Source organism: Lutjanus erythropterus, chromosome 3, assembly GCF_056507025.1.
Source record: "Lutjanus erythropterus isolate fLutEry1 chromosome 3, fLutEry1.hap2, whole genome shotgun sequence".
Taxonomy (NCBI): Eukaryota; Metazoa; Chordata; class Actinopteri; order Lutjaniformes; family Lutjanidae; genus Lutjanus; species Lutjanus erythropterus.
Window position 1 is genome coordinate 22,492,067 of NC_139319.1, and position 13,316 is coordinate 22,505,382.

At 39.0% G+C, this 13,316-nt stretch overlaps 2 protein-coding genes across 6 annotated transcripts in view; both read right to left on the minus strand.

The window, feature by feature from the left end:
* Window positions 1-2,883, minus strand: part of ank2a (ankyrin 2a, neuronal) — a 106,606-nt gene extending 103,723 nt beyond the window's left edge. For 4 of the 5 annotated variants that reach the window (XM_084715441.1, XM_084715438.1, XM_084715439.1 and 1 more), the window contains exon 1: window positions 2,501-2,870. In XM_084715441.1, coding sequence (XP_084571567.1) covers window positions 2,501-2,635 — 135 coding nt within the window. In that variant the 5' untranslated portion in view covers window positions 2,636-2,870. Of the gene's footprint in view, window positions 1-2,500 lie in introns of all 5 variants that reach the window. The other variant, XM_084715443.1, reaches the window with a different exon arrangement.
* Window positions 2,884-7,567: 4,684 nt separating this feature from the next.
* On the minus strand, window positions 7,568-13,120 carry hpf1 (histone PARylation factor 1). The gene is made up of 8 exons (XM_084713101.1): window positions 13,004-13,120; window positions 11,004-11,187; window positions 10,103-10,289; window positions 9,768-9,866; window positions 9,356-9,509; window positions 8,909-8,996; window positions 8,399-8,571; window positions 7,568-7,890 (listed from the first exon to the last, which is right to left on the minus strand). Exons 1-8 carry the CDS (start codon window positions 13,118-13,120, stop codon window positions 7,756-7,758), a joined length of 1,137 nt encoding a protein of 378 aa, XP_084569227.1. The 3' UTR covers window positions 7,568-7,755.
* Window positions 13,121-13,316: the final 196 nt, after the last annotated feature.

Here is a 13,316-nt window from a genome sequence, read left to right on the forward strand (position 1 = left end):
AGAGAAAATACTTTTTTTGTGATCTGGTTGAAGTCAAATGACCTTAGCAGTTACCAGCATACAACGTATTTTAGCTGCCAAAAGGAGTGTCCATGGAGGATACGAAAAGTAAAATTACAACAACAAGAGCTTTCATCTAAGAGGGAAATAGGATGAGTTCAAGTAAAAGAACAGCTGTGCTTCCATCTCAAAAGCTGCTTGGGACAAGATCTCAACTGAGGAGACGTGCTCATCCAAGTTCAGCTGATGTAATAAACTGGTAAGATACCATATGATCAGTATACACGTGGATACAGATCTCAGTAAATGATGCAAGATAAAAGATTAAGGTAACAGATGAATGCAAACATTAATTTAATCCTTCAAAAAGTGTTCAGTCTTAAAAAAAATAAAATAAATGTTTTGGGGAGATTAAGTAAAGGTCTCCTTTATTCTTTCATTATAAGAATGTCAAGCTCAAGTTAATTGGCTAATTTACCAATCTTCTTTCTGTGTATATGAAGAACACGTCAACAAAAGGATACAACTGTCTACATCCCCTCCCTCACAAACACCGGTTCAGATTTTATCAGTGCTGATGGTACAAAAAACTCCTGATTGTATCTAAGTATGTGAGCTCAATGGCCCCACCCTAAAAGAAGAGACTAAAGTGTGTCTATGTGCGTATGTGTGTGTGTATGTAGCACTACAGTCCATTACTGAAATCACATTAGCCTGAGAGAGTGCACTGAGACAGGAAACAGCCATCTACCATCTCCTGACTCACTTTCACTGAATACACAAACACTCACATTACATGATCAAATCTAGGCGGTAAGACTTAACATTAATTTTCTAGTTTATGCCATACATTTATGAAAACAGGCTCAAAGATATGAATTAATTGGCTGAATAGATTTAATTATTCCTGTTAAGCTTGTGTGCATCTATTTAGTAAAACAACACCTAGGTCTTAGCAATAAATATATGACGTTGCTTTGCAGACATGGAGATGGGAGGAGAGGATGGAGGAAGAGGCCGCATAGTAATATTAGAATTTCAGTCCACACAAGGACAAACCAGCCCAGCCCAAGAGTGGCCTGACAGAGCATATAGCGAGTATACTCACTGTTTACCCAGCAATGCATTACGCTGAAACACAACCACGAGCAAGCAGACTTAATATACAGTGTGTGAATATGTGACCTTGTGGGTCTCGCACAGAAAGGCTTTGAACCAATGTTTCACACGGTCCACCATTTAAATTTCACAAGTAGAGCTGCAAAAATTTATCGATTATAATCAAAAGAAAAGTAGCTGCCAGATATTTTTGATAATCGATTCATTTTTCAACCAAAAATGTCAAACATTTGCTGGTTCCATCTTCTTAACTGTAAAGCTTTGCTGCTTTTCTTTCTTATTTACCACAGTCAGTGAAGAGTCTTTGTGTCTGAGCATGAGCATTTTTCAAAACTTGGTAATTTATAGCCTGAATGACTAATACTATTACTTTTGAATCTCTTGTTCTGGTGGATGGCCCTAACCCTTAATAAAGAGCCTCGATCCACTCAAGGTTTCTACATGTTACACAAAGGTTTTTCCTCACCAAAGTCGCCTCAGTGCTTGCTCTCGGTGGGAACAACTGGGTTTATAAGAGTATAGTCTAAAACTGCTCTATTAGAGAAGTAACCTGAGATAACTTTTTTTATGATTTGGCACTATACAACTAAAAGTGATTTGAACTTAAAAGTATCAGCAGATTAACTGATAAATCTGTGTATTTGTAAGAATCTGTCAATACTCTGCATATCACAATACAAGGATTACAATTCAAAATAATGCAACATTTAGTGATATTGTAAGCAGGGTGTCTTACTGCGAGTTTTTTTTAAATCTAACATTAGGAAAACTATAACAGCATCAAGTGTTTTTGAGAATTGATAGAGTATCACAACCTATAATATTGCGATACACAAGAGTATTGCGATTTTATTAATGGAAAACACATGAGCCCAGTAGACACACTTGCAATATGTCATGTTTTTGGCATAAGGGTAAATGAGACAGCCTCTCAGAAGTCATGATCAGGGATGCTCAGCCTCTGACCAGTATGAATATGGTCCATGTAAACAGCGAACAGGTGAAGTTGTAAACACTGCACACCGCAGCCTGTAATAGTAACTGAGTGGAAGTCTGCTGGTGTTTATTTTGACGGCCATAACTGGCACAATTGGCCTGTTTATGTATTATCACGCCTCCCATAAGCATCTCTCTACAGTAAGTCCCTTATCAAAACAGATGGTATTTTCTCTGCAGAGAGGCTTGTTCCTATTAGCAGCTACTTTAACGCGAAATCTGAGAAAATCTGCCAGATCACGCACGGCAACGCCTTTGCCTGCTCTCCCCCCAAAAAGCGCACAGCATCAGCAACAGCAGCGGTTCGGGCTGCTCGTTACACGGCTGACTGGGCCAGTCACTGCTGCTGCTGATGCTGCTGCTGCTGCTGCGGACAGACACCCACCTGCCGTATACGGTTCTGGTGCAGCGGTGGTGGAGGTCCACCCTCGGGGGACGTGTTGCCGGAAGAGGCCATTTTCAAGTCGCACTCGGAGCCGCCGCCCCTGACGGAGTGACTTTCTTCAGGGGTACTTGACATTCTGTCTCGGGCTGCAGCTGCTGGAGGCGACGCGGTCGGCGAGGGTCCTTCTGCCGGTGCAAGGTGGATCCGTGTGCGGGCCTCAGAATCCGAACGGCTCGGCGGGGCCCGGGATCATTCTGCGGTGTGCAGAGACGGGGTGTTTATAAGCGTGACTCAATACAAAATAGTGCATCTGCTTCCAGGGTGTCAAACCAAAACGAGCGCTCCCCTCCGTTCAGGGATGCTCCCGGTGTGTTGCTGTATGCCTGCGTGTGTGTATGTGTTTGGAGACGTGAACGTGCCTCAGATGCGCATCCCCGAAACTCCGCAGGATCAATGCTGCATTCATGGACAGTCGGAACCTTTGTAAAAGCACTTTGATCAGGATGATCAATCTGAAAAAAAAAAAAGAAAATAAATTAATTAATTAAAAAAAAATCTGACATTCTAGTTGCTGAAATATGATCTGTAGGAGGCGAGAAGCAATACTCAAAGTGTTCTCATTTTTTCTTAGCCAAGGACCTCTTACAAGATAAAAAATATACTACCTCGTGTAATTTTTTAATCAAAAAAGTTGTAAAGGACAATAAAAAAAAAAGATCTAAAGATCTATAACTTTAAATCATTATATGTTGAATCATTATGCCTTCTTGTAAAAATAAATAAATAAATAATATATTTTGAAATACTATGATGATTTAATTATGAAACTGAAAACTTTTCAGGAAACCCCTGGCAGAGTACCACGGGCCGCTGGGGGTAGCTGGATCCCTATTATATATATAGACAATGTGATTGGTTGAAAGTCACTATGATGATAACATGCCTGTTGTTTATTCTTTGTCTTTTATGTATTGAGGTACTCTTTTTAGTTTTTTTAAGTTTTAGGTAGCAGGTTTACTCATTTTTTGGTACAACTGATAAAAATAGCCTCTCTCTGGTCCACTTCATCCTTATAATAAAACAAAATATAAACCTGCAACGTTACGTTTCTGGTTAGTATATTCCCAACCAATTGCCCCTGAATGCACCTTCAAGCAATAGTGTGCTCCTGTTTTGCTTTTTGTGGCCCCCACCCCACCCCTCAGTGTTTCTGCTGCAGCAGCAGCTTCCAATGAGAAAGTTAATAGTTATGGGTGTCCACAATGTCCCATGATTCAATGCAAACTGTATGATTGCTTACACACAAACATGGAATCATTGAAGGCCAGGCAGGCATGTTGGGTTGGGCTTACATAATGTAATCTTCCTGTTAGTATTCTTTCACGCCCCCACCTTGGCCTGTGTGTCTTCACTGAGCTACAGATTTAATGGAGGTTGACAGGGCAAAATCAATAGGCATGTCTTCGAGAAGGAGGTGTAAGAAATCATGTTAAAACAGACAAAACCTGTTGAGTAAGGATAACAAGGAATAAGGGTTGAACAGACGTCCAGCAATTTGTTTATTTATGTATTTATTTATTTATTGGTATTCATTTGTTAATTCAAAAAGCGCATGGCTGAAGCCCTCTATTTAAGGTCCAGTATTTAAGATTTACAGGGATTTATTGGCAGGATATGGCAGAAATGACAACATCAATATTATCAATATCGATAAAGTTAACATATGATGTCCATATTCTGTCATATATGTCCAGCTGACCTTTCATTTTGTAATCTAAATAATCAAGGGAGACAAAACTTGACATCTCTGCCGTCCATTGAGAAAGTGTTGGGAGATAAGCAGTCCTCCTGCTGACAGCAATACGTTATTTTGGAGCAATAAAAGCAAGATTACAGAGTTTCCTTTGACGGCAATCACCAACATTAAAGTTCCCAAGTAGACAGAGACAGAGACAGAGACAGAGACGTGGAGTAGGTATTTAAATGATTCTTGGTGTTTGGGGAATGACCTCATACTATGTATAGCTTGTTAGGTCTTTCCATTATTTGAAAACCCATTGTTTTTTTTTAGAATTATAATATTCATTCACAATGTCTTTATATTTTTTTGTGTAGCTATTCTCAGAGCATTGTTTTGTTTATTATGTTTGTCTTGTCCTGTCTGTGTATGGGTATCCCATAAACATATCAAAAGCATACACATCGTTCTGATTCTCACTCCACATGCGTCTCATTGAGGACACTGTCTTCTTAGTGAACTTGACCATTTCTGTCAGACAAAAACACTTTTGCATGTCCAAGGGAGGTTGGCACTGTATTGTATTGCACTGAACTGGGTCTCTTGTCTCAAAACAAAATAAAAAACTATTATATACACACGCAAACATGCACACACACACACAAAAAAAGAAAATGGAAGAAAATACATTTACCTTAAAGGGAGCAGGTCATGTTATGTGGTGTGGGAATCCCTGCAAAAGATCTCATGAGTGTGATCATTTTAATCCAAACCTTCATCTTTTCCTATCCCTAACCAATTTGTCCCTAAACCTGCCCAACGTCTTAACTACATTGTTTTCACACTATAAAATCCCAATTGCAAAAAGTTGAGATGTTGTATAAACCATAAATGAAAACAGAATGCAATAATTTGCAAATTTTTGACTTGTATTCAATTGAATACAGTACAAAGAAGGTATTTCATCGTCAAACTGATGGACTTACTTGTTTATTGTAAATATACACTTTTTCTGAATTTGATGCCTGTAACATGCTTCAGAAAAGTTGGGAAAGAGGCGACAAAAGACTGAGAAAGTTGTGGAATGGTCAAAAAAACGTGTTTGGAACATTTCTCAGGTAAACAGGTAAATTGGTAACAAGTAACAGTATCATGATTGGGTATTAAAGAGGCATCCTCCAAAGGCTCCGTCGTTCACAAGCATGGATGGGTGAGGTTCACCTCTTTGTAAAAAACTGTGAGCACATAGTCAAACAGTTTAAGTGACTTTTCTCAACACAAAACTGCAAAGTATTTGATGATTTCACCATCTACAATCAATAATATTAAACGTTTCAGAGCATCCAGAGAGATCTCTGCACGTAGAGGAGTTCTGTGTTGCCACTACAAAGCATGGCTATGTAGTAAAAGAGTTCAGGTACTAGAGTGGCCTGCCTGCAATCCAGACCTGTCTCCCATTGAAAATGCGCGATTCATTATGAAGTGCAAAATACAACAACAAAGACCATAGACTGCTGAGCACCTTAAGCAATATGTCAAGCAAGAATGAGAAAGAATTTCGCTTTAAAAACTTCAACAAATAGTGTCCTTTGTTCCCAAATGCATACTGAATGTAGGTAAAAGAAAAGGTGATGCATCACAGTGGTAAACATGCCTCAGTCCCAACATATGTGATGTAGATGTCACTAAATCCTACAAACTGGTCCTTTAAGCTTTAGCCGTAGACCCTGTACTTAATTGAATCTGGATTCATACCTGTTAATTCCTACAGGGAGAAACTTTCAGTAATGTTTCTTTTAGATTTTGTGGCCAGGAAGGACAATTTACTATAAAACACAGAACACCGAGGTGTAATGACTAGGCTGTAATGGCTACAGATAGAGGTAGACAAAGGCAATTTTACAGCAGTCAGCTCCATCAGCAAAGACCACTCAGGGCATTCTGCTACTGTAATGGTTAGATTTTGGACATGTAATAGGTCTGGTATGAGACTGTCCAATCCTTGGAACCAAGGCCTTTCCCATAGCTTTAAGTGTGTTTGTATATTTTCTATCTTTATTTATATTCTATCCTTCATTTCATATAAATCTAATTATAGTTTTCACCTTTCTCTATTTGTACTTATTTCCTTCTGTCTGCTGCTGAACCACCTACGCTAACTCTCTAATATGTCAACACCATAATACAAAAAATTTGACGATCAGATTCTTTTTTTTTCTTATTGTTCTGTTAAAGGTTTAACAGAACATGTTTTTTTGAATGATTTGCTGTTGCTGAAATGGTTACTCCTAAATTTGGGAGGAACTTAGATTTAGATTTAAACATTGGTTTTGCACAAGCACGCTGTTATCTGGGTAGAAAGCAGACATCTGTGAGATAAAAAAAAAAAACACATTTTAAGACTCTATCTTCTGCTAGATAATAGGTTTCAAAAAAGTGACGTTACCCCCTAAGGATTACACAGCTCACTGTTAATCTGGACAGTGTATAAATTATCTCAGTCTTTAGTCATTCTTCTGCTTGTCCAGAAAAAAAATCCCAAGCGATGCTAGATTACCAACCAGGCCAAACGGAAAACTGTCTAGGTGCCAGGAACTCCAGGGACCCCAAAAGCCAGTTGCTTATTTGATACTTTAAAAATTTATGCCACTTAGAATATCAACCAGGTCCTCAATTATTATGTAATCTTGTTGCCCTGTCTTGTAATGCAGACGAGGGTGTGTCAAATTTAGTTGGAACACCATTTTATTCTAGTTCAAATTGAGCTCACGTCAGATTTTCCTAAATAAAGTTGTATTTTATCCAAATATAGGGCCATCTGTGCAGAGTTGTATGTACTGTAATTGGTGAGAATTGAGAGGCAAGTGTGACTCAGTAACTGCACCATACAAGTAGTATATTAAACATAACCAGTCCAAACAGACTAACAACATGAAACACCAAGAAACTAAAGCCACATGCTTAAAGCTGTTCCTTGTTAACCCTTTATCAGTTTAAACAATCACTGACTGCTGTGTTTGTCTTCACTAAGGGACATGATGACTCAACCTTTATGGTGGGGATGTCTTTCCCAAACATTAGGTGATGCTATTCTCCTTTTCATATGCAACACTGCCCTCTGTTTTCACTGCATGGTATCACAGTCAGAACACAACACTGTCCTACAAGACATGTTTTCTAAGATTACCTGTTAAGGCAGTGACCAAGCCAGTTTTAAATACACCCTGCCTTGATGATCTTAATGTAAAAATGAGGCTGAGGTCCATTATACACAATGGAGCATCAGAGTTCTTCAGGATTACCTTGGATACACAAATCAGAGGGGTAAATATATAAAAAATACTTTATTAGACATCTACCTTTTACAAACAAGATATTATTGAAATGGTTCCAATCAATGACAGCAGCACCAAAACCACCAAGAAACATTAACAATGACAAACAACAGAAGACAAGCACAAATGGTGGAGAAAAGCTTATAAGAGCAAGAACTGAAGTGTACTTCTGAATCTTTTTTTCATTGTGCGGCGAGTTGGTCCAGGTCGTCATGGCTGCGGCTTGAGAGGTGGGCCTCCAGAATTTCTCCAAACAAATTCCTTTTCAGCAAGCTGTAGGCCATGGGCAGAAGCTGCTTAACAACCTTGTGGAAATACTGAGGAGAGTCCAGAAACTAAAGATTAATGATGCATTTCTTTAAGCAATAACTTAGCAGTTCAGCAACAATCAGGCCTTTGCATGGTCTAAAAGCAGAGTTTCCAAAACTTTTTGGCTTATAAATGACAAAAATGAACATAAATGTGGGGCAGAAATTTGTTTTCCTCTCTTATATCCAATTAAATCTCACCATCCCCCGAATTTAGTTTGTGATACACTGGAGGATGAGCTATTAGGTAATGCTTTGTGACACGTGCTTTGACTTTACAGTGTGCAATAAGGACCTACAACAATATCTAATAAGACACAGAGGAAGCACTGTGCAAAAGTGAAAATACTACAAACAATTTGAGCAGATGTTCATTCAATGAAACTTGTTGTCATACTGGAAAGTCACACAGTAAATTCAAGAGAATGGTCAGGAAGAAGAAACACAGCGGAAGTGAAAGTCAAATCTCTGAGTGTGAATGTTGAAGGGGTTTTATGCACCACTTCATGAGACTCACATGGGATCCGTAACAGAAGAGATCTACTCCGAGCTCATAACCCATGCCGTAATCACACTCATCGTTGGCAAACTGAACAAACGTGATCATCTCCTGGATAGGTCCAAAGGCTTTGATGCGCTCTTCATCATTCCGGGCTTCAGCAATGGCCTTGCATATCTTTTTAAGACCAGCTGGATACAGAGGAGGGAGGACAATAAATGTAAGGTCATCAGTAATAGGTTAAATGTTACTAGAATTAGATATTTACAATATTTTAAGCAGGCACACTGTAATTCAAAATGTTCTTCTGGTCTCTTTTTTCATAAATACAAAAAAATAAATCAGTCTCTTCACATTTTCAGTCTTCAAAATAAATCCAGCTTGTTTATTACAACAGCGCCTAAAATACCTTCTAGATCACAACTCATGTCAACAATAAATTAATCGGGGAAAGAGATGAGTGAGAGAAGTTGCACCTTCCATGAATGTCAAAGTTTGGTACTATACATGCACAGTATATAAGCTCACCGTCTGTTTCTGGTAGTTCTCTGTATCCTACATCATTCTTGTCTACAGGTACAACGATGCCGGCACCATGGAATGTCTTGGTGACCACCTACGGTGTGACAAGAGGTTTCTAATTACATACTAGTTTCAACTCTGAGAACAACACTTTGGTTGGTCTTTTTGTTTTGAACATCTGACCACAACCACTTCAAAATGATCTACAGTTCATCCAAAATGTCTGAACCAAGGAGAATCTTGGTTCATTCTCCAAATAATAGGGGCATATTTACAGGTGTATATTATGTGGTGAACATAACTGTACATAGTGCTGTATTGATACACTACAGAAATTTAAATTTGCAGCCCTAAGGACAAACCAAAATGTGAGATACAAATTAAGATTTCATTAGAGTTACAAATTCATAAAAGAATATACTGAAGATAATACCACTATTTGTGGTAGGTTACCTTTTTGTCCCTCTGCTTCATGCCTTTGGTCTTCTGCTCTAGAGACAAGCCCAGTGTCTCTGCTTTGTCTCTCAGCTGTGTCTCCAAACTTTCCAAATCATCTCCCCCTGCTTTCTTGCCGCCCCTCTCCTTCCTCCTCCTTAACAGATAGATGCTGACGGAGGAGCAAATAAAGGGATCCATGGTAGGTAGGATGCCATGCATGGAAGGAGAAAGAGGTCTAGTTCAATTATGTGAACACAAAGACACACACCTTTTATGATCACTTATGTGAGCAGTAATAAATGCAGTATCAGTTTATGCAGCTTGCTGTAATTTGATCATGTACTACAATATTTAAACATAGCTGTCAAGGCCAGATGGATAAATGCCAGGTATTTTTCTAATGACTCTTACAGATCATATTACTCACAGGACAGCAGCAAACAAGTTGTCTCCCATCTGTGTAATGGTGTAGCCTTTCTTGGCTTCATTTTCTCCAACAAATGATGGAAGGGAGTCTGGAGTATCTCTGGTGGATGTTGGGAAAAATAAAATTCTGTAAATCAGAACTACTCGTGCTCATGTAGATATAGTTTCCACTATAGCTATATGATCAACCCCTAACTAGATAAGACTGTAGCTGGTACAGTAAGTCAGGAGCTCTCTGGTGGACGCTACAGCATCATAATTAAAGCAGTTACACTTGCTTGGCACAGATCTAACACCATCACAGACTGAGCAGGGAACAAGTTGTGTGCTTTATACCTGTAGTAGCCAACGTGATGCTGTGTGTCCTCGCTCCCCAGAAGGATGGTCTGAAACTCTGGTGGGTCATAGAAATACCTCCAGTGAAGGTGGAAGTTGGGTTGAGGAGTCTTGGATTTTTTGTGAGCTCCTGCCAGAATTTCAAAAGGACCAACCAGCTGCAAACCCAGTGTGTCTTTCAGCGCACCTGTATTGATAAAAATGAATAAAAAAAAATAATAATACTGATACAGAAATCAATGGACATACAGCCATCGGTCAAATGCTTGAGTACACCTGCTACAAATAAAAGACTTTACTGATGGTTTGGATTCTTATTTTCTCTACGTTGTATTATGCTATTTTCTATTCTATATTTTTGTGTAGATACATAACATTTCACATGTTCTCATTCCTATCCCTCTTTAATATATCTGGACTGTGACTGTCACACAGTCACACATAGTCACACAAATTCTGAAATTTTCAGAAATTCAGAAGTGGAAACTTGTCATGAGGTTAAGTATTCTTTGACTCTTAGTTGACTGAATGATTATTGGCTGTTAGTAGCTGTCCTGCATATACGGCATGTTAAACAGCAACACCGTTTAAACTACAACCAAAAGAACAACTCCAGCCCACGAAACTCACAAATATAAAGGAGATATCTAGTAAAAACGCTCGTGTAAAGTCTGGTCAGCAGGTTTTCTCAAATGTTGGACTGTACTGTGTATATTTACAAGTAGTCTTGTAGAGCATTTGTGCATCTAGACCATCCCAGATCTAGACCTTCCACTGGCTAAGTAAGGACCATCCTGTTTCCTCTATGTCTACAGATGGAAAAAATGATTAAATATCAGCTGCACCTTCTGTCCTATCAGTCTTACTGTAACAAGATACCGCATGACTGTACACAGCATACCACAGGGGCTGTCAGGACAAAGCGTCTTGCAGAAGTCCCAGAAGTGGTACAGATCTTCTGGCATTTGAAGCTTGTATAGCTGCATCACCTCCTCACGTTGATCTGAATCCACGTCTGCTAATGGCGTGGCTGTGGATTCATCAGTACGGGCTTTCTTCAACTCCCCATTGCCTGAACCTGACTCCTAAAGAAATTGTAGGAGAAACAACTATGTTATACACAAAGTTGCCAGTTATTTTGGTACAACTAATGTATTTTCATACAACAGCCCTGCAATAAACTGAGATGTACTGGGTTACACTGACAGGTTTTTCCAAAATCAAATCAGGTACAGAAAGATGGGAGGACGATGTGCTTTGTTCCTTTTTTGGTAAGATGAATAGATGGATAGAATTCACCCATCAAACATTGGCATATGCTGACATTTGTCTTGTTGCAACTGCTGGTAAAATAAGATGACATTCAAGGATGGCTGTGGCTGATGTTTATTGGCTACATCGCATCAATTTTGCATTCACTAAATGTTGTGTTGGTTATCTGCAGTCAGATTCAGAAAAAAAAAGATTCAGCAACTTGTACAACCAGATACTGTTTAAGACAAGAAGCCGCTAAGGTTGTCAAAAGTATCTATGTATCCATACTTTTTAATACCACATGTTTAAACAAACAAAACAAAACTGACATTTTATAGAATTTAAGTACCAAAGCTATGGAAAAAAAATATAAGTGATAACTTCAGTTCAATTCAGTCTTTGTTGCCCTGCCTGAAATTGGGCTTGCAGCAAAACCAGACTGAATTTAGTGAATATTTACGTACCTTCACTCTGTGCACATTATTAATAAACAGAAAGAAAAAAAAAGATCCCATTTTGTGTGCATAGGACTTTCTTTTTGCTTTTTCTGTGGTATAAAAAGTGGAATTGAGTATCGTTTTTAAATTGTGGTATCATAACAACTCTAGAAGCCACAGGCTGGACAGAACTCTGGTATGGTCTGGTTTTTATAACAATTATAAAGATATGTGTTTCTCTGACACAAAAGGGGGAATAAATAACAATAAAAACAAAATACAAAACCACAAGAAACATTGGTACCAGCCAAATTGTTATGGCCCAGGATTTCACAATCAGTGTATCACTACTTTTTTTTTAATATTAGTGGCAAATAGCCGGTCTTACTGACAATGGATGTTAAAATTGATTAAAATCTGTGTCAAATGAGAAATCGATAGTTTTGAAAGAAACACATTGCAGTGTAACACAATAAAACTCATCAGAAACCACAGCCTCCAGTAAGGCCATCAAGATGAACAGACACAACTGTTAAACTGACTTAAAAAAAAAAACTGATTGTAACTTTCGTAAAGGTAAGCTTTATTACAGGGTTGTTTTCTTAATGTTGCATTAGCTAGGTCCTAATCATCTTTATAACAAAGTAATGTTAGAGCTGTGCTCAGTACTCTGGACCGTGTAGAGAAATGTGAAGGGACCGAAGTGGACTCTTCGGAGAGCATCTTGCACAACTTCATGATAAAGATATTTATAAACAGCTGTGTGAAATCTTTGCTAACCCATGTTAGCTCTAAGGACACTGATTTATGGCCATTGTAGCATCAAACCACGAGTCAAATCAAGACACGCCTGTTAACCTGCACAATACAAGCGTATGAACGTTACCCAACTAAAACACTTTGTTACGGTTCATGACTCAGCGCGGCTGACTTGTGTTTTACAAACAAAATCGAAACGTAATGTTGCAAACGGTTGAGCATCCATCGTTGGTTGTGAACGTAGGCTACCAGTCGGCAGTGCTGCTGCCATGTTGTCGTCTGACCACCGCTGCTCAGACAGCGTGCCAAACACTTCTGCCCACAGCGTTAAACACACATTCATTAGGCGCCATTATAACCACAAGCCGCACAGCTCTTTGCTCCATAAAACCTGCTCTTAAATGAACATTTCTGCAGCCAAACAGGGGGGGTCAAAAGAGTGCAAATTTACCTGAGTGGATTTGGGTTTTCTTTTTGCGCGCCCTGTCATTTTCTTCCTCTTGTCTCTCCGCCGGCGTCTTCTTCTGCGGTCCGGATTCGGCAGCAACAGCGCCGCGTTAAGGCACATCACTGCCCCCCAGAGGCCGAGACTGATAACTGCAGGATACTGAGCATACATATTTAAGGCAGTTTATAGCATGTGTTTTCATATTTTCCTTATACTGATTGATCCAAACATAGGTTTAAAATACAGGAAAATGTATGTTACGTGCAAACATCTTCAGGAAACTTAACTGCAATGGTAGCTGTCTGTAACAGTCTAT

Coding starts and splice junctions, on each gene's coding strand:
- hpf1 (XM_084713101.1), bottom strand. CDS start 13,120: ATGTGCCTTAACGCGGCGCTGTTGCTGCCGAATCCGGACCGCAGAAGA. Junction 10,290..11,003: donor TTGTCCTGACAGCCCCTGTG/GTATGCTGTGTA, acceptor TTATCAATACAG/GTGCGCTGAAAGACACACTG. Junction 9,867..10,102: donor CATCACGTTGGCTACTACAG/GTATAAAGCACA, acceptor AACATCCACCAG/AGATACTCCAGACTCCCTTC.